The sequence below is a fragment of the Octopus bimaculoides genome, chromosome 4 (genome assembly GCF_001194135.2).
Source record: "Octopus bimaculoides isolate UCB-OBI-ISO-001 chromosome 4, ASM119413v2, whole genome shotgun sequence".
In the NCBI taxonomy this organism is placed as follows: Eukaryota; Metazoa; Mollusca; class Cephalopoda; order Octopoda; family Octopodidae; genus Octopus; species Octopus bimaculoides.
Window position 1 is genome coordinate 90,654,384 of NC_068984.1, and position 22,500 is coordinate 90,676,883.

Sequence of the window (22,500 nt, forward strand, 5' to 3'; positions counted from 1 at the left end):
GCATATATATATATATATATATATATACATACGTGGTCTAATCAATAAGTATCTAGATTGATACCATAGTAATGATGCAAAAGCAGGTAGACTGAAGCCGCTTAGCACAGACTGACCTTGAACTTTGCTGTGCATGTGCACTAAGTTTTAATGTTCTAGCTCACTTCCGCTGTTTATAGCAGTGCTTGAAAGGAATGTGTGTAGCGTGTGATCATCGCATAGACCATGACAGAGAAAGTTGAGCAGAGAATGTGCATCAAGTTTTGTCAAAAGCTTGGTGATACCTGCTCAGAGGGGTACGCAAAATTTTCGAAAAGTTTTCATCGTTCTCAACACAATCAAGTAGATCTTGTGCAATTGAAACCCCGAGTGTCTTTTTGGTTAGCTGAAAGTAGTTTTGGCACAAACTTGGCAGACACACATCCCATACCCAATCTTCAGTGATAATGAACTGAACTGAATCATAACTAATCTGTACATCCTCTAATAAGTCATGGATGGTGATTCGACGATTTCCCCTCACAGCTACATGCACTTCCACAATGTTTTTCTCAATTCTGCAAATTGCAGGTCTCCCAGAACGTTCATCACTACCAACGTTTCTTCGGCCATCTTGTGTGAGGCTCATACACTTTCTACATTGTGTAGGCCTCTGAGCAGGTATCGCCCTAACAACTTTCTCTGTCATGGTCAATGGGATGATCACACATGTTCATTGCAAGCACTGCTGTAAACAGCAGAAGTGAGCTAAGAACATTAAAACTTAGTGCACATGCACAGCAGCATTCAAGGTCAATCTGTGCCAAGCATCTTCACTCAGCATGTTTTAGCCTTGTTACTATGGCAACAGTCTGGATACTTATTGATCAAAGCTTGTATATATATATGTACACACACACACACACACACACACACGCACACACACATACACACACACATATAAGCACAACCAATCAAATCCTCTACTGGAGTAGTAACATGTCCCAACTTAAAAAGATATATAAAAATTTCAGATATGCAAATAGAACATACACGCAAAATATAGAGATATATTAATCTTCAAAAGATACACTCGCCTGTCTATATAATTTTAATCTATACCTTCAAAAATATGAACCAACACACTTTCAAGTACCAAGTTTCATCATCATTCAATTGGAAGACTGTATTGTGCTTCAGTGACTGCTTTAGTATGGTTTCTCTGGCTGGGGGTCTTTCCTACCACTAACCACTTTACAGAGTGTGCCAGATACTTTTCTCATGACACCAGTACTAGTGGGATTGCCAAGAAATTAGTATGACAAAGAAATGATTCCTGACTGTGTGGGGTTGTAGTAAATAGGGAGGTGGTTTTATGTCAGGGGTTAAGAGGCTAAATTATGACGAAGGGACAGGCCCAGGTGTCATGTTATAGAGGAGATACATGGCTACCCAACATTATATAAGGGCGAATGGGAGTTGCTGGAAAGAAGACAATGATGGTGGAGATGACATGACAGAGGGTACCTTCAAGGTACAAGAAGGGTACAAGGGAGAATCAGGAAGGGTGGGTAGATAAGTTCATTAGAGTATAAGAGGAGAGTGATAGATAGTTACAGATGAAGATAGAAGTGAACATAGTGAATGGAGCAAGGGCAGAGATGTGGTTGCAGGTAAATGTCAGTGTGGTAATGAAAGTGACTCAAGAAGGAGATGATAAGTAGTGTAGAGGAAGGGAGGAGAGCAGCAGTATAACCAATATGTAAGTAGATCAGAAAATATGTAGGAGAAGGAGAGGCACAGTGACAGAGATGGATGCCAGGGGTATGTAGGGGTATGTGGCTATAGTGCATAGGGAATGAAAATGGCGGAGAGGCCATTGATGGCAGGTGTGCAAGGGTGATGAGAATGATAGCAGATAGGAGAAGGTGTTAAAGATAAGGCAATGGCAGTCCTAAGATGTATTTCAGGAAAGCGCAGAAAGAGATGTTCAGTGGAAATAAAGTAGGAAAGGATGATATTGAGAATGAGGGATGAATTTTAAAAGGAAATGATTCTAGAGAGAGGCAAGGTAACTAGTAAAGAGGATGAAATATATGCATATTCTGCTCCCATATGATTATAGCAGCTGGATATGGTAAGGTGGGTGTTCAGAAGGTGAGAAGTGAGGAAGGCTTGATGGGGACAGACTGGGTGCAAGGGCAGGACCAAGCAAGTGTACTGGCATAAACAATGTTTTCAGGACCTCACTTTCATTAATTTGAACACAGCAAATTTTTAGTCATCTTGGTCCTTTTTCATCTATTCCATGAGGATCTACATCTTCAGATCAGCCTTCGCCAGATCATTCTGTATCTTCCCAAGACTCCCTCTTTCATAAGTTACATCTACATTTAGTGATCAGTACTTCTTTTATACCAGTCCTCATCAATATGTTTCATCAGCCATACCATTAGTCATCTCTCTTGCACACTATATCAGGCCCAAATTTTGGTATCATTTGATTCTTTGGCCCACAGGATTTTCACTAAAAAAAAAAAAACTTTGATTTTTGTGTGGAATCAAGCACTCTGACCTCCTAATATGCTGCAAGCCCCTTATTTCTGGTCCGAAAAACAGGGCGGAGTGAGGTAGAAGCCTCGGAAATTTCACCAACCTCCAACCACCCCCATTCATCTTTTCACGGTTTTCACTAAAAAAAGGAAAAAATAGGAGATCAGGGTACTTGATTCAACACAAAAAATCTGAGTATTTTTCTTAATGAAAACTGTGTGGGTGAAAAGATCAATGGGGGTGGAGGTGAAATTTCCAAGGCTTCCAACTCACCCAAAACCATTTTCCAGACCCATGGGAATTTGTATTTGTTAATGACATTGTCCTCATTGCTGAATCAGTAGTAGAATTAGTGAGGAAGTTTCAGAACAGAAGCAAAACATGGAATCAAAAGGTCTTAACGTTAACTGAGCAAAGATTGAAGTTTTAGTAAGTAGGAAAACAGGCTTGGTCATGCTACTATCAGGGAAATGGCCTTGCTCACTATGTAGAAAAGGAGTAGATAAAAATTCCATATTTTGTACCCAATGCAGACTACTGACTCACAAGAGACACAGGTTAACAGAGAAAACAGACTCTATATGTGACAGATGGACTGGAGCAATAAACACTAAGAGCACACATAAAATAGATGCTCTCAAATGCCCAAAAGGATTCCTAGAGGTAATAGACTGTTTCTGTTACCTAGGTAATCTAATTAAGAATAGTGGAAGCTGTTCTGAAATTAAGCCAGAGAAACAGGCTAGAGAAAGTTCAGAGGGTTATTACTACTTTTAATAACAAAAAGATTCTGACTGGAAGTGAAAAGTAGACTGCATGATGCTGATGTATGAACTGTTATGTTACAGTGAGTTATGAGCCCTAAATACAAACAACCACTCAGACAATTGCATCTCTCTCCTGAGCCACTTCCTATTGACACTCATTCCCATTTCTTACCACTGGCACACCTTCCTACTCATATTTACCACTGACCACTCTTGCAACTTTTAACCAAACTCCTCATCTCTTTAATGCTCATCCCCCCATCATTCTCAAATCTATTGTATGATATTGCTGCTGTAGGTAATAAAAGCAGAACCTGCCTCTACTTCACGATATCATATCAACATTTCTGTGCTGTTAGTCACTACTCCCTCTTCTTTGAGGTGAACTTCAAGTATCTCTTGTTTGAGCTACTCACAATTCACATCTTTCTTTCATTCTTATCATCATTCCTCAACCCATATTTACCATCAACTCTTGTTTCACTACACTTTTCTCCATTATACTTGAGATACTATGCTTCTATCCATCCCCCACTCCTGCTCACCATTCACTACATTCATCCTCTATATACATCTGGACACCTCCATCTCATGATTCTATTCAACCCTCACTCTACCCCCACATATATACAACCTTACCCATTCCTCCTGACTCTTCAGTCTCCACACTCTTTCCTATTCACCATTTAGGACATGTTAGCTTGAGGGTATGTTCTGGAATTTCATCTCCATCATATTTACTTCTATTTAAGACAACACTCCAGCCACCCATCCACAAAGTAATCACCCGATCTCTTATTTTTTCCCCTCTGAATCAAAGGGGGCTCATTTGTCTTGCAAGTTACAACGAAGCCTCTCTAGTGATAGTATCATAAAAAAGTACCCAGTACACTCTGTAAAGTTGTTGATATTAGGAAGGACATTCATAGCAAAACTGAGATAGTAGAGTAAGAAGCTTATGTAGATGTAAAAATGATTATATGTACAATACTGTACTACAGAATATATCTATAGATTTTAGCCAACACTGTAAGTAAAACAGGAAACACACAGATGTAAACACTTTGTCTTGTGCACTCTTAAGCAAAAAAAATATTTTTGCTTAAAAGTGCACAAAAAGTATTCTAGGCAGCTAGTTATATGAATTACAGGTGAAGTAATTGTGTTTTGCTTCAATGCAGCAATGATGTTGTAGTACAGAATATATCTATTGATTCTAACCAGCACTGTACATAATAGAATAATGTGTGCATGCATGTGAGTGTGTGTGCATGCATGGCAATGCATGTGTGCACATACACACACACACACACACACACACACACACACACACACACACACACAATATCTTTATGGACAGAAAAAGAGGGATTGGTTGAACTAGTTACAATGCTGCACTGGGATTTCATTAGTGAGTGAGTATTCTCATTAACTATCATAACAGTGCTTGGTTTCAACGTCACTATATGTACAAATACTGTTGTAATCATATTTGGTTTATTTCTTGAAGTCAAAATTTTGGTCACACTTTTGTGATCTGGTCACAGACAGGTGTGCTGCAATAAATGAAAATTAGTTGCTGGTGAGTTTTTATAAGCTTCTGCATTTTCTAATCTTGTCTCCTCACCAACTTTTGTTGAACTTCCAGGCCTAGGGATCTACTCTGTATATGTTAGGTCTTTTGACAATAAATATGCAATAGATTCATTATGTCAGATACTTAAAAAAAGGAGAAGAAAAGTAGAAAAATGAAAACTTCTTTAGACCTACAAAAGCTCACCAATAACTGATTTTCCGTAGTTGTATTAGAATTGTGTTAATGATCGTATATACATATATAAGACGCAAATTTTGACACCTCAAAATGATTAAAATGGAGGTTCCACAATATAACTACTTCAGTTTCAACACACAGTTTGAGATCAAGTCACTTAGCAAACAAGTGGAACGCAGAAATATAGATTTTCTAGCACCAATTTTTCACATATATGATGTGTTTTGGAAAATATCCATAATTACATAGCAGACAGACACTTACATTCTCTGGTTAATTAATGTTTCATGTAAAGATTATCAATGTCATTAAAACAATGCAACTGCACACCTGGGCAAAACAAAAAACAAGGTAAGATAAAATGTTAAAACTTTGTCAAGTTGGAGATATTTTCAAGTTGCAAATCTTCATTTTTCTACAAAGTATATTGCTGTCAACAAAAAGTAGGTAATGATTAACAAAATTATTTTAGTAGGATATATACACATAAGATAGTCATAAGTGTAATCAAACATGCATAAATACCACGTCAAAATGAAATAGTAGTTTGTTTCAATACTACAAGTAATACTTACATCTTTCCTTTGAGTCCATGACTTCAAATGCTGAGCCAAAGACTTAGCTCCAGCTATAACATAGTTTGAGGCCTTTCTCCCATCTTCTTCACAATCTGCAAAGAAATAAAAGTTAATTCAGAGGTTGCTACTTCATTCATTAACACCACCACCATCACTGCCACCACCACTTCCAATAATATGGCCACAAGTGAAATACTTCTCATCACAGATGAACTTCATAAAGCTAAATTAGAATTGAGCAAAGACAATATATCTCTGTTCTCCATACAGTCATGGTCAAGACAAAAGTAAAGTAAAGCATCTTAGTATATCTCTGATTCATATGTGAACTGCTATGCAAAGACTAGTCTCTCTCTCTCTCTCTCACTCACTCACTCACTCACTCACTCTCACACACACACACACACACACACACACACACACACACGAGCACTTTCTCCTGAATATCATACAATCTGCCCTTCACTCAGAAGCAGAAATCTTGAGTAGCCAATGGAGGTAACAGCTACCAGATGTTTATCCACTCCATTCTTCTTCCACCAGCTTTGTTTTGGGGACAGCCAACACCACTAACAAGTCACTAAGGTAACAACAAAAGCTAACAGGGAAAAACGCCAAATTGCTAAAGAAAAGAATCAAAAAAAGAATCAAAGAAAAATACTTTGCACATGTTATATGTTTTGCAATATGAAGATCAGACATGTAAGGTGTTTTGCATTGGTAGACAGTGAACTAGAAAAAATTGAGATGTTATTGGGGAGAAGTATATACAGACTAATAATGGCACACTCGGTCTCACTGACATTGATAAAAAAGAGTCAAGAAAGTGCTACTGTGAGAGGCTGCAAAATGTAGAGAAGGAAAGGGAGATGGAGAAAGAAAACCTACTCCATATAGACCTAACAGTGGAACCAGCCATCCAAGTTGACAGCAGTATAGTTGATAGAGCGATAAAAGATATAAGAGTAAGGAAAGTAGATGGGTCAAGGAGGGTCATTGAGATGCTAAAAAATATTTGGCAAAGTAGGGTACAGGATAGTCAGACAAATAGTAAATCACCATGTTTAACACTATTCTTGACCTTAATTGGCTTAGTAAGGATACTACTAACTCAGGCTTCCATGTCATCATGAAAAAAATTTATATCAACAAAGTGATCTGAGCAACCCAACTTGATCAGTATTCTCCACCGTTTCAAAAGGCTTTGTCAAGTCCACAAAAGCTTGGCACAAGTTTTGGTGCTGTGCGTAACATTTTTCTTTGACTTGATGGACCATAATGATTATGCCAACTGTGCCTTTATGGGGCCTGAAACCACATTGTGATTCTGGCAACATCAAGTTTGTTCTATTGTTCTATCTTGATAAGCTGACTAAGGTCAATATCTTTCCTGTTGCACAGTGCTATTCATCTATAGCATAGGTTCTCAATGTGGGTGCTACCCCCCTCCCCCATGAGCATTGAGACAGTCCAGCTGGGCACTGCTACCTAAGGGGATGATGGGGAGGGGCAGTAGAGAAAAAGGAGATGTTGGAAGGAAGACAGTGGATTGGGGGATGCTATAAATTTATTATAGTATTATTATAGTATTGTATACAAATTATATAATATCATATCAAATATCAAATGATTTATAGTATATATAAATTAGTAAAATATAAAATATTTATTTATACATAAAAACAGGTGTGGGGATGCTGAGAGTATTTTGTGGCCATGAGGTGGGCGGTGGCTCAAAAAGTTTGAGAACTTTTGATCTATAGTTTCCACATTCTTCTTTGAAGAAAGAGATGGTTCATTTTCGTTGAATATTTTGAATATAGGCAGGGTCTACTCAGGATTCTATATTTAGTAACTCATCAAAACATTCCTTCCATCCAGATATGCCATCATAGCAGATTTTGGTCCCAATGTTTGTTTCAGTAAACTATAAAGCACCATTGTGTTTTTTGCATCAGCAACTAATCGCATGTCAGTTACCAGTCCCAACTATAAGTTTTCCTGCATACCCTGCAGTTTTTGCCCACTCAAAATTTTCTTCCAACTGAAGATACCTCTTCTTTGATGTCCCTTTCTTGCAATATTTTGCTACATATCTCATTTTTTTTGGAAAGCACTCTTTTTATAGCCAAGTCATTTTCATCCACTCAGTCTCTACTTATTGCTGGAGTTGTACCAAGAATTTCATGAGCTGCATTATGAAGTTCATCTTTGACTACATCCTATGATGAGGTGTTGTTTATTGATGCAATACATAGTCTTGTAGAGCATCTTGCAGAGTTGGTGAATGCAACTTTCCAACATCTAGACATTTTGGGAGTTTGATTGTATCCAAATTTTTTACAGATGTAGTTTGGCTTTTACTAAAGCATGGTCAGTCCAGCATTCAGCACTATGCATTGAAAAGGCATTGCAGACATCCAGCATATCTCATCAACAGACACTCACAAGGTCAGTTAAATGCCACTGAGAGAATCTTGGGTGAATAAGGAAGGTAATTTTTTGGCCATCTCATATCTTTTATCGCTCTATCAATCTTTTCTAGAGCTTTCCAGAACCTGGGTGAGCAGTGGTATTCCTGAAAAGGGCTACTCAAATACCAATGGAACAACTGCCAAGTCACCACCGCCTAATTTGATGATTAACATCTTTTTAAATCTACCAAAGGCTGCCTTAGGTGCAGGTCAGTAGTTATATACTTCCAGCTTGTCGGATCATTATGCATCCACACTTTCCTATGGCCAAAGGACTTCCAAAGTCACCAAGATGTTAAAGGCAATGCCTGTGCTGTAATTGAAAGACAAAAACAGCTTGCACAACACCACTAAAACTCTCACCTACGAAGACAAATAGTGCAGAAACAAGCAATAGCAAAATCTCTAGCTTTACAATGAGATGAGTATGATTTCAGAATCTACTTCTCCCAGACATATGCCTTGGGATGTATACAAAAATAAGTGGTGTGTGTGTGTATTAGGTAAAAATAAGAAATCAAATGAAAATTATCTTTAACTCTTCACAAGATATGAGCATATAAAATTAAAAAATGGCAAATAAAAGAATACAAAAAAACTTTTGCTTCCCAACCATCTGCTTTAAGGTTCAAACCCACCATGTGGCATCTTGGGCAAGTGTCTTCTACTGTAGCCAACTAAAGCATTGTAAGTAGATTTGGTAGATGGAAACTGAATGAAGCACATCATATGTATATATGCCTATATATGCTTGTGCTTGTATAAAATGTAAATAAAAGAAAAATGAAATATATTTTACCTTTAAGAATATCCAATACATATTTTGCTGCATACCAACAAATAGTTTCAAAACTAGGAAACAAGTATTTTTCAGGTGTTTTTACATGTCTTTCAATCTCATAGACCCTGGGTAAGAGAAACAAAAATAGGAAGTAGAAATTTTTTTTTTTTTTTCTAACATAGTTGGTACTAAAGGAGACAATAGAAAATATATAACTAAAATTTCAACTTCTCTTTCTGAAAACCCTTTAGTTACATAGCTTTCAACTTTCAAGATTTTTCCCAATTTCTAATATTAATAATGAAGTACTTTTACTGAAAATGGTTATGCTACATTTTATAACTTCTCAGGATGTTGTTTTACTTGCAAAGTCATAATGCTTGAGATCTATTAAACAGCTGCTCGATCAGTTTACAATAGATATTAATGCCCTGGGCAAGACACATGAACTTTCTTATCCCACTTAACTGGTAGCATACCAGAAGAAAATTGACTTATCACTGGAGTTTTGAACTAAATAGAGAATGATGGATTACTTTAGAGCTTAGAGTTTATAGAGCTGACATTGAAAACTGTTACACAAGAATGAATGATAAACTGCACTGAAACATATATTACTAAACTTAGTAATATTCTCAAATCTCCATTATTCGAAAACATATTTCAAATCAAATATCAGATTTTAGTTTTTAAACTCTCAAGTGAAGAAGTTGTGATATTAAGACAAATTATGCTGAGAATTAGAAATATAATAATCTTTGGACAATGACAACAAAAAATATTCCATTCCATTACTTGCATTATATCAGACTTTGTAAATAGACGTTAGAGTACATATATGTTATAAATTACAACAGTAGCTAAAATAAATGTCAAAGGTCTTGAGGGTGAAATACATGTCAAGGCTTAAATAAACCAACTTCCAATCCCACAATCCAATTTGTCAATCAAGGTTCATCTATTATTCACAGCTCTCCTGGTAAATATGCATCCTCTTTCCCTCTGTTATAGAAACAACTACATTCCCAGCAACCCCAACTAACTCAGTAAGTTAAGAGGAGTAGCAGTAACAACATTATGCTTGGTCATTTTAGACTGCCATCAAAATATCTGCAACATGTCTTTTCAAACACAGTGAAGATATCTAATATGAAACACCAGCTGCCTTTTACCACACCTGTGACCATCTCCATCCCAAATCAAGGAGCCTTAAAATTATTACCAAGAGTCATGTTGGTAGCTACATTCCCTCCTAAAACATAGAGATGAGGCTTCTCAGTTTTAGAAGGTACTCCTGCCTAAGAAAAAGAGTACTCTGAACAAACTTGACAGGACTGGACATCCACCTATGAAAGTTCTCCCCTTTTCTCTGTCTTAATAAATTACATTATGTAAGACCATAACAAACAGCAAGATGCTGTAAGATCCATCCAACACATGCCAGCATGCAAAAAATGGATGTTAAATGATTATGATAACATTGATGTTTTTGGGACAACCCAGTCAAATCTACTTGTGCATTTCATTACCCATGGAGGTGACGGAATGAAGCATTTAATCAACTTTTTAATCACAGCCCTTCCCATATTTACTGTCAGACATACTTTTCAAAAATTTAGTAATTAAAATATGCAGACCCCATTTTAAAGTTGAGCAAGAGTTTGTAAAATTTGAAGTTGATAAAGGTTTTGTCACTTTTCAAATAAAATACACTCCCTGATTCTGTATATTTCTAGTAAAATCAATTTAGATACAAACATATAGAAAGTGGGATTTAAGTGTAAGTAACTGATTAAAAACTGCTTAGTAGAAAAATATATAACCATTCTGTCACATCTTCATCTGATTAGTCAAGCACCTTAAAATCATAATGTTTAAATTCTACTTAAAAATGAAAACAATTCTGAGTTTAAAACCTTTATTTTTCACTATCAAGAAAATGTACAATGAAACCCACTTACTTTAACTGTAATGGAATATTATAGCTATGTAGGAAGTTGCCACCAAAGACAAGTGTATCAACAGGTGTGAAGACTGCATGTATCCAGCCAGTGGGGATGAATAAAGTCTGTCCAGCTGTCACAACTGATTTATAGCAATTGTCAACTTGGTCACCAAAGAAGGTTTCACTCTGGTTTGATGAAGAGATCCAACTTTCATACAAATCCATATTGGCTGGAGTAGGCCTAATCAGATAAAACACCTTCTCACCCTAGAAAAAATATAAAAATTAACTCAAGTTAGGTCAATGTATAACAAATAGTTTAGAGAGAGAGAGAAAAAAATCAACAAGAGTATCACTTCTTGGAGGTTTCATAAATGAAAGCCCTACTTTCTTTTTTTTATATATATATATGTATATATATATATCATTCACACACTACCATGTGTGAATAATATTCTTAAGGTCAACATTTACTCACTCATGACCACTTCTAGATTTTGTCATTAACTCAGTTTTTAACCAAATTAGACGATGTTTACATTCTTTAGATTGGTCACATCCCAAGCTACATTTTCAGCTACAAAATTTGAAAATTGCTTCGGTAAAAAAGAAGTTTCAGTAAAATATGTGTGGTCAAAAATGGGAGAGTGACACCTGAAATCGACTGAGTCCAAATATTTTTTTGTTTTTTAAAGAAATTTGTATCTTATTTCAGCTTATATGATAGATCTCAGCAAAAGGAATCTATCCATGTTACTTACATGCGAAAATATTTAGTAGAAAAAAGTACCGAGGTAAAAACCGGCAAAAAAAAGGAGATTAACGCCTGAATTCAACTTTGACTCCTAATATTATTCTTATTTCAAAAGAAAGCTATATGTAAATTCAATTTTTCTAATAGATCTCCACCAGAGGAATCTGATGATGCTAATTATATCAAAAAAAAATTTTAATAAAAAACTACTGGGGCCAAATGTGCCAAAAAAGTGTTAACACCTAAAATCAATTTTGCCAAGATCATCTTGTCTTTCTTTATATCCAGAACTATGTCTTGTGTGTCTGAATATCAAGATAATAGGGTGGGATTTGAGAGATACCTGGCTGCTATTTCAAGTAGATTGAGTGTCGTGTAGAGGCTTTCTTGCTGGATCAATGATAATGATACTAACATTGCAAATTAAAGCACATTCTATTTAATACAGAATATTGATACTCAGATAAACACCTCTTTATAAAGTCCTTGTTTCAACAAGAATAAATGTATAAATAATAGCTAAAGATAATGAAGATGAAATAAATAAACATCAGTGTTCGTTATCTAGAAGAAAAGAAATAAGATAAAAAATTTTCTGATTAAGAACAAGAACTCACGCGGAGCACATGGTACCAAACGGAGGTGCCACCAAAGTCAATGTGGAAATCAGTAAAGCTGTCCTGTACACCCATTAGACAGTATTTCTGTACCTCTGGCCGTGAGTAGGTGCAGTCATCAGGCAAATTATCGGGCCACATGTTATTTACCCAGCTAACCTGTCGAACAATCTTAGGAGGAACAACTAATTCTGAGAGTCTGTAAAGCAAAAAAATACAGTTATACACAGAAGTTATCTGAAAGAAAAAGGAAAATAATAAAGATTTGTACACAGTATTTATAGTATAAAATATTTCCATTTTATATGGCAGATAGTCAGGCAGTGAATAATTAAACATGCATCCATGTGCCTGTAGTACATACATGTTTTCAATATGCACTTCACCACATCAATGTTGTGCACACTAGTGAGGTAACTAGGTGTAAACGCTCTTTGATCATCATCAACTAATCCCACTAACTCGCAAAAGAGAGTAGATGTGTTCTGTGTAAAAGAAGTGAGATGAACTGGAGCCTCAGCTAGGCTCTTTATAAGCGAGAAACTCTTGTACAAATTATTTTAGGTGGGTAACAGCTCTAGAGTGGGATGCAGTAAGCATATTGTTAACACAGAAATGAATAGAGTAATTGAGATAGAGTAACTGACAGAATAATTATGCTCAGGTTTGTCAAAGGCAACATGAAAGGAAAAGTGATCAGAGCTGGAAGATAAGCAAAATGATAATTTCTATGAAATCTGCTTGCAAACTACAATAGAAACAAATGAAAGCAACCTCATTATCATAGCCGGTGAGTTTAATGAATACATTATGCAACATCAAGATTATTTCTCAGGTGTACACAGAAGCTTCAGTACAAGAAGGATCAAAGTTCTTGATGCAACTGACTTAACCATTTGAAACAAATTTCAGCTGGACTGAGGAAAAAAAAAGGCATTAGAGGAATTGGCAGAGTGCAAAGGAGACAAGACAGTACTGGTATAGACATATGATGAATATGAAAGTGTCAAGTAATTCATTGAAAAGACACAATGAAGAGAAAGGTGTAAGAAGAAATAGTGAAAGTTAATTTCAGACTGCTCAACCTCACTAGGTAAATGACAAGTAACAACAACATGTGGTGAATTCTGTTCAAAGAGACTCATCCAAACTATGCCAGAGTGGAAAAACAGATATAAGAATGATGATGATGATGATGATGATGATGATGATGGAATAAACAGAAGTGACATCAGTTATAGGGGACTCTTTAGGCTTATCAGGGATAATTTTGCTAAAGAACAATAAAAAGCACTAAATCAACACTGATAAATGGTTGATTCTCTCTGTTGTTGAATATACTGAAGAAGCGGGGCCCATGGTAAGTGGTAAGAAAACTGAACATTAAAGGAATCAGATGTAGAGTGCAAGAGAGAAGACTGCATTATGTATTGGCATGTAATGCATAGGAGGAGGACAGCTGTATAAAGAGGTTTCATGTACTCAAAGTAAGCAAAATCTTTGGGAGAGAGAGGCCAAGGAAGTCTGAGATAAAATGGTGAAGATAGATCTGAAAATGTTGCATCTCACAGAAGAGATGATAAAGGGCTGCAATGATTGGTGAAACACTATACAGGAGAAGACCTACCTATCCATCTAGGCACAACAAAACAGATATTAAAATTGTGTATATGTATGAGTGAGCATAAATATATATATATCATTTATTTTAACATCTACTTTCTCTTGCTTGCATGGATTAAACAGAATTCATTGAGGCAGATTTTTCTACAGCCAGCTGCCCTGCTTGTTGCCAACCATCATTTGTTTTCAAGCAAAATAATAATCCTCTAGTCTATCAAACAATGAACAGCCTAGACATAGAGCAGTTCTGTTTAAAAAGACTGCAAAACATCAAGAAGCCAGACCTGCTTTCACAGTGGACTGCAACATATAACATCACTTGTATTTGATAATAAGGCTGTTACTTTATTTTCAAGTCAGCAAACACATGCAAGACAAGCAAAAAGTACAAAATTAATCACAAACATATGCTCACACAGACACATACATATTTATATGGCAGGCTTCTTCAGTTTCTATTGACTAATTTCACTCTCAAGGTACACTTTAGTGTAAAATATTAGCTGATGACATCATTCACAGTAGGACCAAACACCTAAACATGTGGTTCTGAAGCTAACTAGTATATATACATATATATATATATTGTTAGGCATATATATGTGCATGCACATACTATATATGTGTATGGTGTATGTGCAGCTATAAATAGACAGTTTACTTCACCGGCTCCTTCGATAGCTTCTCACCCCTCTAACGCACCTCCATTCCCCTATCACTTGCTCCCTCTCCCCATTGCACACCTCTCTATCACATGTCCTTCTAACCACACACTTTCCTTAACACACAACTCATTACTCAACTGTCTATCACCCATACCATTGTTACCCATGTCCCCATTGCCCATACCTTTATCTCTCATGCCTTTATTCCTCATCTCTCATTCACTCCATCCTCTTCTCGATATCACCATACTATGCTACCGCTATAACAAAGGATGGCAGGGGATCTCTTCTATTCAGTGTACAGTGCTTCCAGTGTAAGTAAGAATGCTACTGTACCTATCTGACTCTCTCACCAATACTCTACCTTCTCTCTCTCATTCTTAGACATATGCCTAAGAGACCTCATAAAATATATGTATCCCATATATGCTACCTATACTTCCCTAACCATATGGCATCAATACCCATCATTCAGCCACTTGCTGCCTATCATGCTCTCACCTCTATCCTTTCTAGTGTTAGTGTACTCAATGCACTCCGTTAAGTGTAGGGTCAAGAGGCCCCTTTAGTCTTGTTGAAGACATGACAACATCTTTAATACTGGTGCTACAAAAAAACTGCATATAGCACACTCTCTAAAATGGTTGGTGTAAGGAAGACCATCCAGCCATACAAACAAGCCCAAAATAAAACTTATGAGCAAGATGTGGTACTTCAACCCATCTAGGAATGCAGCATGAAAAGCAGATATAAAACAATGATGATGATGATGATGATGGTAGTGATGGTGACAGTTGACCATAGAAGTCAATTTATCCCAAACTTAGGATAAACAGACTAACCTGAGAATTAATTAGGAGTAACATATTTTAATAAACCAGTTTGTATTATCTTAATTGTTGCAGTGTCCCTAATATGTAGTAAACATTTCAAAATGATCTGTTAAACCAGCCTGATGCCAGTTAAACTTCAACAACTGAATCTAGTGTTAATCACTAAAACAAATTCAGACAATTTACTAAACTTTAAAATTTAATATTTATCATCTATATGTATACCATATAAATCATTTATTTATTTAAAATTCCACTTCAGATATTAGTACATAAAAATATATAATAAATAGTGTATTTACTTTGTATTAGAGAACTCTAGACTAATAACGTTGAATATTTTGTCTCGATCAGGACTATTGTAATATTCTGTCCATTCCCGCATCAACATCTTGTAGTCCTCTTGCCGGGCAACATCAATTACATCAATCTCTCGCATAGAGCCTGCAAAAAACATTATAAACAAAATACAATCACCTACACAAAACATATAGTTTTTTCAAATGCAAATCTTGGTACTTTAAGAACTTTTGATAGTTACTCCCTGTTTAATTCAGAAAGTTATGAAAGTCATTCCTACTGCCAAAAACATCTTAATTACTCATTTCCATTTCAACAAAGGAATCTATGGCTACTGTGTTTAACAAATGTGTCACTCCTGAAACAAGTATCCAACAGAGCTTTTTAACCTAATTATGCTTTTCAACTTTTTACTTTCTACAGGCAATAACTGAGGATTATAGAAGCATGATTAATATCTAAGAAAGTATATCCAATTAACTACACAAAATACCAACCTATTGCTTTTAATATTTATAAGATGATGGTGAAATCCTTTTACAGGTATCTCTTTCAACATCATCTCTCTTCTGTTTAAAAAATATCAATTTCTGTTCATGAAAGTTAGGTCCAATGTGATTTACATTACAGCATAAAACAGAACTACTCTCTACTCCTTAAAACCTCACTAAACCTCATTAAAAAATTTACATATATCCTCCAGCAAAACAACTTTTAAATACCACATCAGTGGTGGTTCATGTATGGACACTGAGAACTGCAGCACTCTCTATTTCCACTCGATATTATCGATAACATTCAATATAATGAGTCTTTTTTTTCTGTAATTCTTTCCTTATACTTGTACATTATATAATCTTTAAGCTTAATGTCAGTAGCCATCCCCTAGTTTATAAAAAAATACAAAAATCCTTGTATAGAACTGTGCGCTTCACAATTCCAGCAATACGGTGTTTGGCTGTTGTGCGCATGCTCACATGTCTGAGATAGGAAGCTTCACACTAGGGAGACAGAGCACTGCATCAATGACAGTGCCAATCCCGGTGTTACAGTGAAAGGTAGTGTTTCTTTTTGACTCCGTGTGTGTTGTGCTTAGAAACGTGTTTATATTCTTGAATGTGATAAAGTGTAGAATTAGGTTATTATCCTGCTTCCAGTTTCAGTGTTGCTGCCAGGATTTGAAAAATAGGGCATATTTCCCCCCCCACTTATTTTGTGATTTAGATGGGATTTTTGAAAAACAAGTAGGAATTCACGGCAGTGTTCAGTGAACAAATTAAACACACTACCCGGCAGTGGCTAAAATGCGAACTGATCAAGTTTATGTATAAATTTTTTTTATATTTGTTTCCTTTTATACAATATTAAAATAACGGCTAAAAATTTTCTGAAGCAGCACCCCAACTAATTTTATCTATGAGCTGACACTGTTCCACATTAACAAATGCTACAACCAGACTTTAAAGATTGCTGCTGTATGTAATCCACTTCCCACTAGCAGGTAGCTACAATTCATAAGCACCAATCTCAATAACCAACTGTGACTTTTCTTTGCCAAAAGGATCTCTACCACAAACTATAAAAATATGTAAATTGCTTGATTTTGAAATAATTATTTCGCTGTCTCACAGTCAGGCTATAAAGCTTATAGTTAAGTTAGTGTTAACATTTGTAATACAACAACATTAAAAAGCAAACTAGAAATGAATATGAATGAGGAAACAAAATTAGCCAATGACTCTTTTTAATGCTTCCTGCAGTAAATATATTGATGCTAACATGAAGATAGCAACTCTGAATTATTTGTAAATCTTATAGCTAATTTTTTACTTTGAATATGTCCTTTTCATCATAAATCAACAGCAAATTGGAATCATAAACTTCACATCACAGCAGAGATTGTGATTCTGTACAAAAGAGTTACATAAGTTTAAAATAGATATCAAATTTATAAATAAAATCTGCAAAAAAGGTAAAAACATATGAAATTTCATACATACCCACATGGTTTTCTATGTCTTGTATAGAGAAGTCGCATGGTGGTACTTTAATATCAAGCCCTTCTTTATTTTCTACTAAGATAGGTACTTCAAAGCCATTCTCTTCAAAATATGGTAGGGTTAGATCACTGCCTTTTACCCGTAATATAGGAATTTCATCTGCACTGCAATCAAATAAGAGTCAATATGCACAATTAATTTTTTGATCTTTCAAAGTTGTTCACAATCTCTTAAATTTTCCAAATATTAAGTCTGTTGAATCAATTTGGCTACAGAAGAAAAAAATAACCAATGAAAGATTTCAGTTAATGATAAATACTAAGCAAACTTTATATATGTAATCATATAGTTATAATTTATAATATAGAAATAATTGATGTATGCAGTGCTTTAGGTCATCATACAAAATATATATGTAACTTATAGAACTAAAGAAATTTAGAAGTAAGGTGAATTGGATAGACACCAAAGACAATTTCAATTATGTTACCCTAAATCTCAAAATTCAGTCTCCTCATGTTCTGTCTTTGACTAGCCTAACTCTGGTCTCTCTCTCTCAGTTTCGTTAACCACTTGCTTCTCCCAACACTTTACCTCCCCACTACCACCCGCCTTATATAAACTAGCTCATTCAGATTCCCCTACCTCATATTTCAATACCTTGCCACACAGTGTAGAAACCAGAAGATGTTCAGATAAGCAGCCTTGTTTTCCAACCTTGCACACATCTAAAACCTCTTTTTCAGCGCAGATTATAATTACTTTATTATTCCATTTTATTATCTATCTATGTAAACACAGTTTCGTCTTTCATGCCATATGTTTAGAGAAAAAAAACTTAAGATCCCTTCTCTCAATCCAACTCTCCTTCTTTCACGCTCATTTATTATTGTCATTTATTCATTCATTTATCTAATTTTGTCACAGTTTGGCTGACCGAAAACTGTTGGTTATAGCTCTAGTTAAGAATTCAAATGCCCAATTCTATCTCATTATTATCATTAATATTTTCTCACACCGGCAGTTTTTACTGTTTCCTGGTGTGCCTGCCCTTTCCACCCCACCACTTGTACCAGAAGTCTCTATCCTCTGATCTCTATCGGATGTCTCTCCCATGAACAGATCCAAAGGCTTAATGTTCCCCCATCCCTACTTAGGGTTTATCTCCTATGTAATGTAGTGCATAAAATGATGGTATAGTGTATGCAGGTTGAAGGCTATTGTATGTTTATGCGTTCTGCTAAATGCAAGCTTTCTTTTCAGGTACATGATGCTGCTGTTCTCCCATCCCAGGGTCTCATGGGCCTACACCTCCCACACCCTCAGGGTTGGCACACTGAAAGGTAGATCTGGTGAGATTGTTGAGATGCTTCAATGGAAACGTGTAGATTTGTGCTATCTCCAAGAAGTAAGGTGGAGAGGAGGTTCTGCTAGGTTCCTCACAGGCAAAGAACATAGGTATAAGATTTTCTGGGCAGGGAACACTGATGGGGTTGGGGGCATGGGTATACTTCTTATGGAGAAATGGGTTGATAAAATAATCAAGGTAGTCAGAGTCTGTGATAGAATACTTAAAATTAGATTAGTGCTGCAACATGGATTAGCAACCATTATCTCAACTTGTGCCCCTCAACCAGGGCTACCTGATGAACAGAAAGACCGATTTTATGACACCCTCTTGCAGACTACCTCATCAACAAATGACAGGGACCTTCTCTTTGTGGCTGGCGACTTCAATGGGCATGTTGGACAACATGCAGGAGACTTCCATGGCGTACATGGAAGCTATGGTTTTGGTTCCCAGAATGATGTGGGGAACCAGGCTGCTGGAGTTCTGCAATGCAAATGATCTTATAGCTTGTAATACTAACTTCAGGAAACCTGCCAGTCACCTGTTCACCTACCAATCTCGTGGACACACTAGTCAAATTGATTACATCCTCGACAGGAAACAGGAAAGATGGTTACTTATAAATGCCAAAACCTTCCCAAGTGAAGAATGCACCCCACAACATAGATTAGTAGTTAGCGAATTCAGGATCAGGGCTAAATGGACGTGCAGAAGATGGCCAACATGGAGAAGAAGGGTCTGGAAGCTTAAGGATCCTGCAAATGGACAGAGATTTAGAGACGTATGACTCGAAGCTTTTGACAAAATAGAGGGGGATATAGCATCACATAGTGTGGAAGACAACTGGAGATTCTTATGGGACAACCTGTTGAGGGCTACTGACCAGATCTGTGGCCGGTGCAAAATCCCCTCTCAACCCAAGATAACATGGTGGTGGAACAATGTAGTTGACAGGGCTATTAGGGAAAAGAAACAGGCATGGAAGGACTGGAAGAACGGTAGTAGCAGGGAATTATATCAGATTGCCAGAAGGGAAGCTAAGATTTACTTAGCCAGAGGGGAAGTAGATAAGAAAAAATTTGCCATCCCTGGCAGAGGCCTTGGATTTTGGTCTCACTTGCCTTGCCGGGTCTTCTCATGCACAGCATATTTCCAGAAGTCTTGGTCAGAAGTCATTGCCTCGGTGATGCCTAATGTTCGAAGGTCGTGCTTCACCACCTCATCCCAGGTCTTCCTGGGTCAACCTCTTCCACAGGTTCTCTCAACTGCTAGAGTGTGGCACTTTACAACACAGCTATCCTCATCCATTTTTGCCACATGACCATACCAGCGCAGTCGTCTCTCTTGCACACCACATCTGATGCTTCTTAGGTTCAACTTTCCTCTCAAGGTACTTACACTCTGTACAGTATGCACACTGACATTACACATCCAGCGGAGCATACTGGCTTCATTCCTTGCAAGCTTACGCATGTCCTCAGCAGTCACGGCCCATGTTTCACTGCCATGTAGCATGGTTGTTCGTACACATGCGTCATACAGTCTCCCTTTTACATTGAGTGAGAGGCCCTTAGTCACCAGCAGAGGTAAGAGCTCTCTGAACTTTGCCCAGTCTCTTCTTATTTTAGCAGCTACACTTTCAGTACACCCACGCTACTGATTTGATTACCTATGTAACAGAAGCTATCAACTACTTCTAGTTTTTCCCTCAGGCATGTGACAAAAACAGTTTTCTGCACATTTTCAGTGTTTATTGCTCCTGAGCATTTGCCACACACAAAAACTATTAAATACTAACGAAGAGAGAAAACTAAAATATTTTGAACACATAGATTAAAAAAAGTTTACAGAAATATTTTATAAAAAGCTAAACTAAATAGGAGTAAAAGGAGTAAACCAAAATTTACATAGGTAAATAACATCAAAAAGTAGACAAATTGAAATACAGGTAATGTATAAGGACAACAAAAGGAAGATGGAGATGACAACCCATGGTATTCAACCTCACGAAAGGATGAGTTGATAAGGATGATGATGTGTGGCCTCATACCAATTACTAATAATGATTATTCATAAACTTTTTCTGAATAATGGAACATTTAAACTGGCAAGCCTATGAATTAGTGATGAAAATAATTCTTGCCAAAACAAATACAATAAAGAGATAGAGCACAATTCCTAGTTTTCTTAATATAATCAAAACAAAAATGATTCTTCTGCTAGTATTATAATATTACGAAAACAAACTTTAAAACATTTATAAATCTTATGCATGAATCAACATAAATATTCCCAACAGATAAAGCTGAATATTATAACAAAGTGAAACATATGAAGCAAAATTTGATAGTACAATACCTAGGGAAATTTCTGTTTTTTAATTCTTTTATGAAAGTCACTGTTCCAGTCTGCACTGCCTTAAAAATAAATAAATCATAAACATAAAACAGTTTATACAAAAAATAAAGTGAAAGTAAATATTAGAATATATCATTTTTATTTATTAATCATTTAATTCATTCTGCTATATGTTGAGTAAATCTGCAAAATTATCTCTTTCAAAAGTCTTCTTTCTTATAGATTAATGTTTCATCTTAGAATCTAGAGCATTAGAGCATTGCAATCACACGTCTTTGTGTCTGTACCCCATCGCCACCTTGACAACCAGTGTTGGTGTTTACATCCCCATAACTTCATGGTTTGGCAAAAGAGACCAATAGAATAAGTACCAGGCTTTTAAAAAAAGTCCTGGAGTTGATTTCAACTAAAACCTTTCAAGATGGTGCACCAGCATGGCCACAGTCAAATGACTGAAACAAGTAAAAGTATCAAAAGAAAAAAAGAAATAAAAGCATTGACTTGGATTCTTTGTATAATCAATAAAAATGAAACAAATAAAGCATGAAATATTGAAGAAAAGATTTCTTTGATACTGATAAGACAGTAAAGATATACTTGTTCTAGTAAACTCTAAAGAGGCTGAACACAAAATGTGCTCTGCAAAACAGGAAACTTTAAAAGAAGCACAAACTATTTGGTTTAGTTTTCAACCCTCTCAATAAACTTCACTGCTCTGATAAACTTATCTGGAAAATATTTCAGTAAACAAGATATAATCTACAAATTTAAATTTCACTTACTTTTGATGAGTCTGTTTCAGAGTAATCGTGGCGATGCCAGTTACGTCTTTTCTTCACTGAAGTGAAAATAATTCAAAAGAACAATTACAAAAATGTTCTTCAATAGATTTGTACAGAATAGGATACAAAATAAATTTGAAATTTATACTGAATGATATATAATGTTTTGTAAGATAAAACCTGAATACAATAAACACAAACTGGCCAAATGAATAATACCTACTATTCAAACTGTAAAATATAACTCCATATGCTTTTATTGTAGCACTTGTATGTTGCAAACACATAGTGTGTGTGTGTACATGCATGTTCTTGTCTCCATCAGCTGCTCACTTATTTACAGTGTTTAGTTAGCATTTCTTCTAT

General features: G+C 36.0%; 1 protein-coding gene across 4 annotated transcripts in view; it reads right to left on the reverse strand.

Moving 5' to 3' along the window:
• The window catches only part of LOC106875727 (histone lysine demethylase PHF8), a 93,919-nt gene that overhangs the window by 56,444 nt on the left and 14,975 nt on the right, over positions 1–22,500 (reverse strand). For all 4 annotated transcript variants that reach the window (XM_052967234.1, XM_052967233.1, XM_052967232.1 and 1 more), the window contains exons 3-10: positions 22,135–22,190; positions 21,353–21,411; positions 17,644–17,807; positions 15,646–15,787; positions 12,223–12,421; positions 10,868–11,118; positions 8,925–9,031; positions 5,649–5,743 (exon numbers count right to left, since the gene is read on the reverse strand). In XM_052967234.1, coding sequence (XP_052823194.1) covers positions 5,649–5,743; positions 8,925–9,031; positions 10,868–11,118; positions 12,223–12,421; positions 15,646–15,787; positions 17,644–17,807; positions 21,353–21,411; positions 22,135–22,190 — 1,073 coding nt within the window. The remainder of the gene's footprint in view (positions 1–5,648; positions 5,744–8,924; positions 9,032–10,867; positions 11,119–12,222; positions 12,422–15,645; positions 15,788–17,643; positions 17,808–21,352; positions 21,412–22,134; positions 22,191–22,500) is intronic.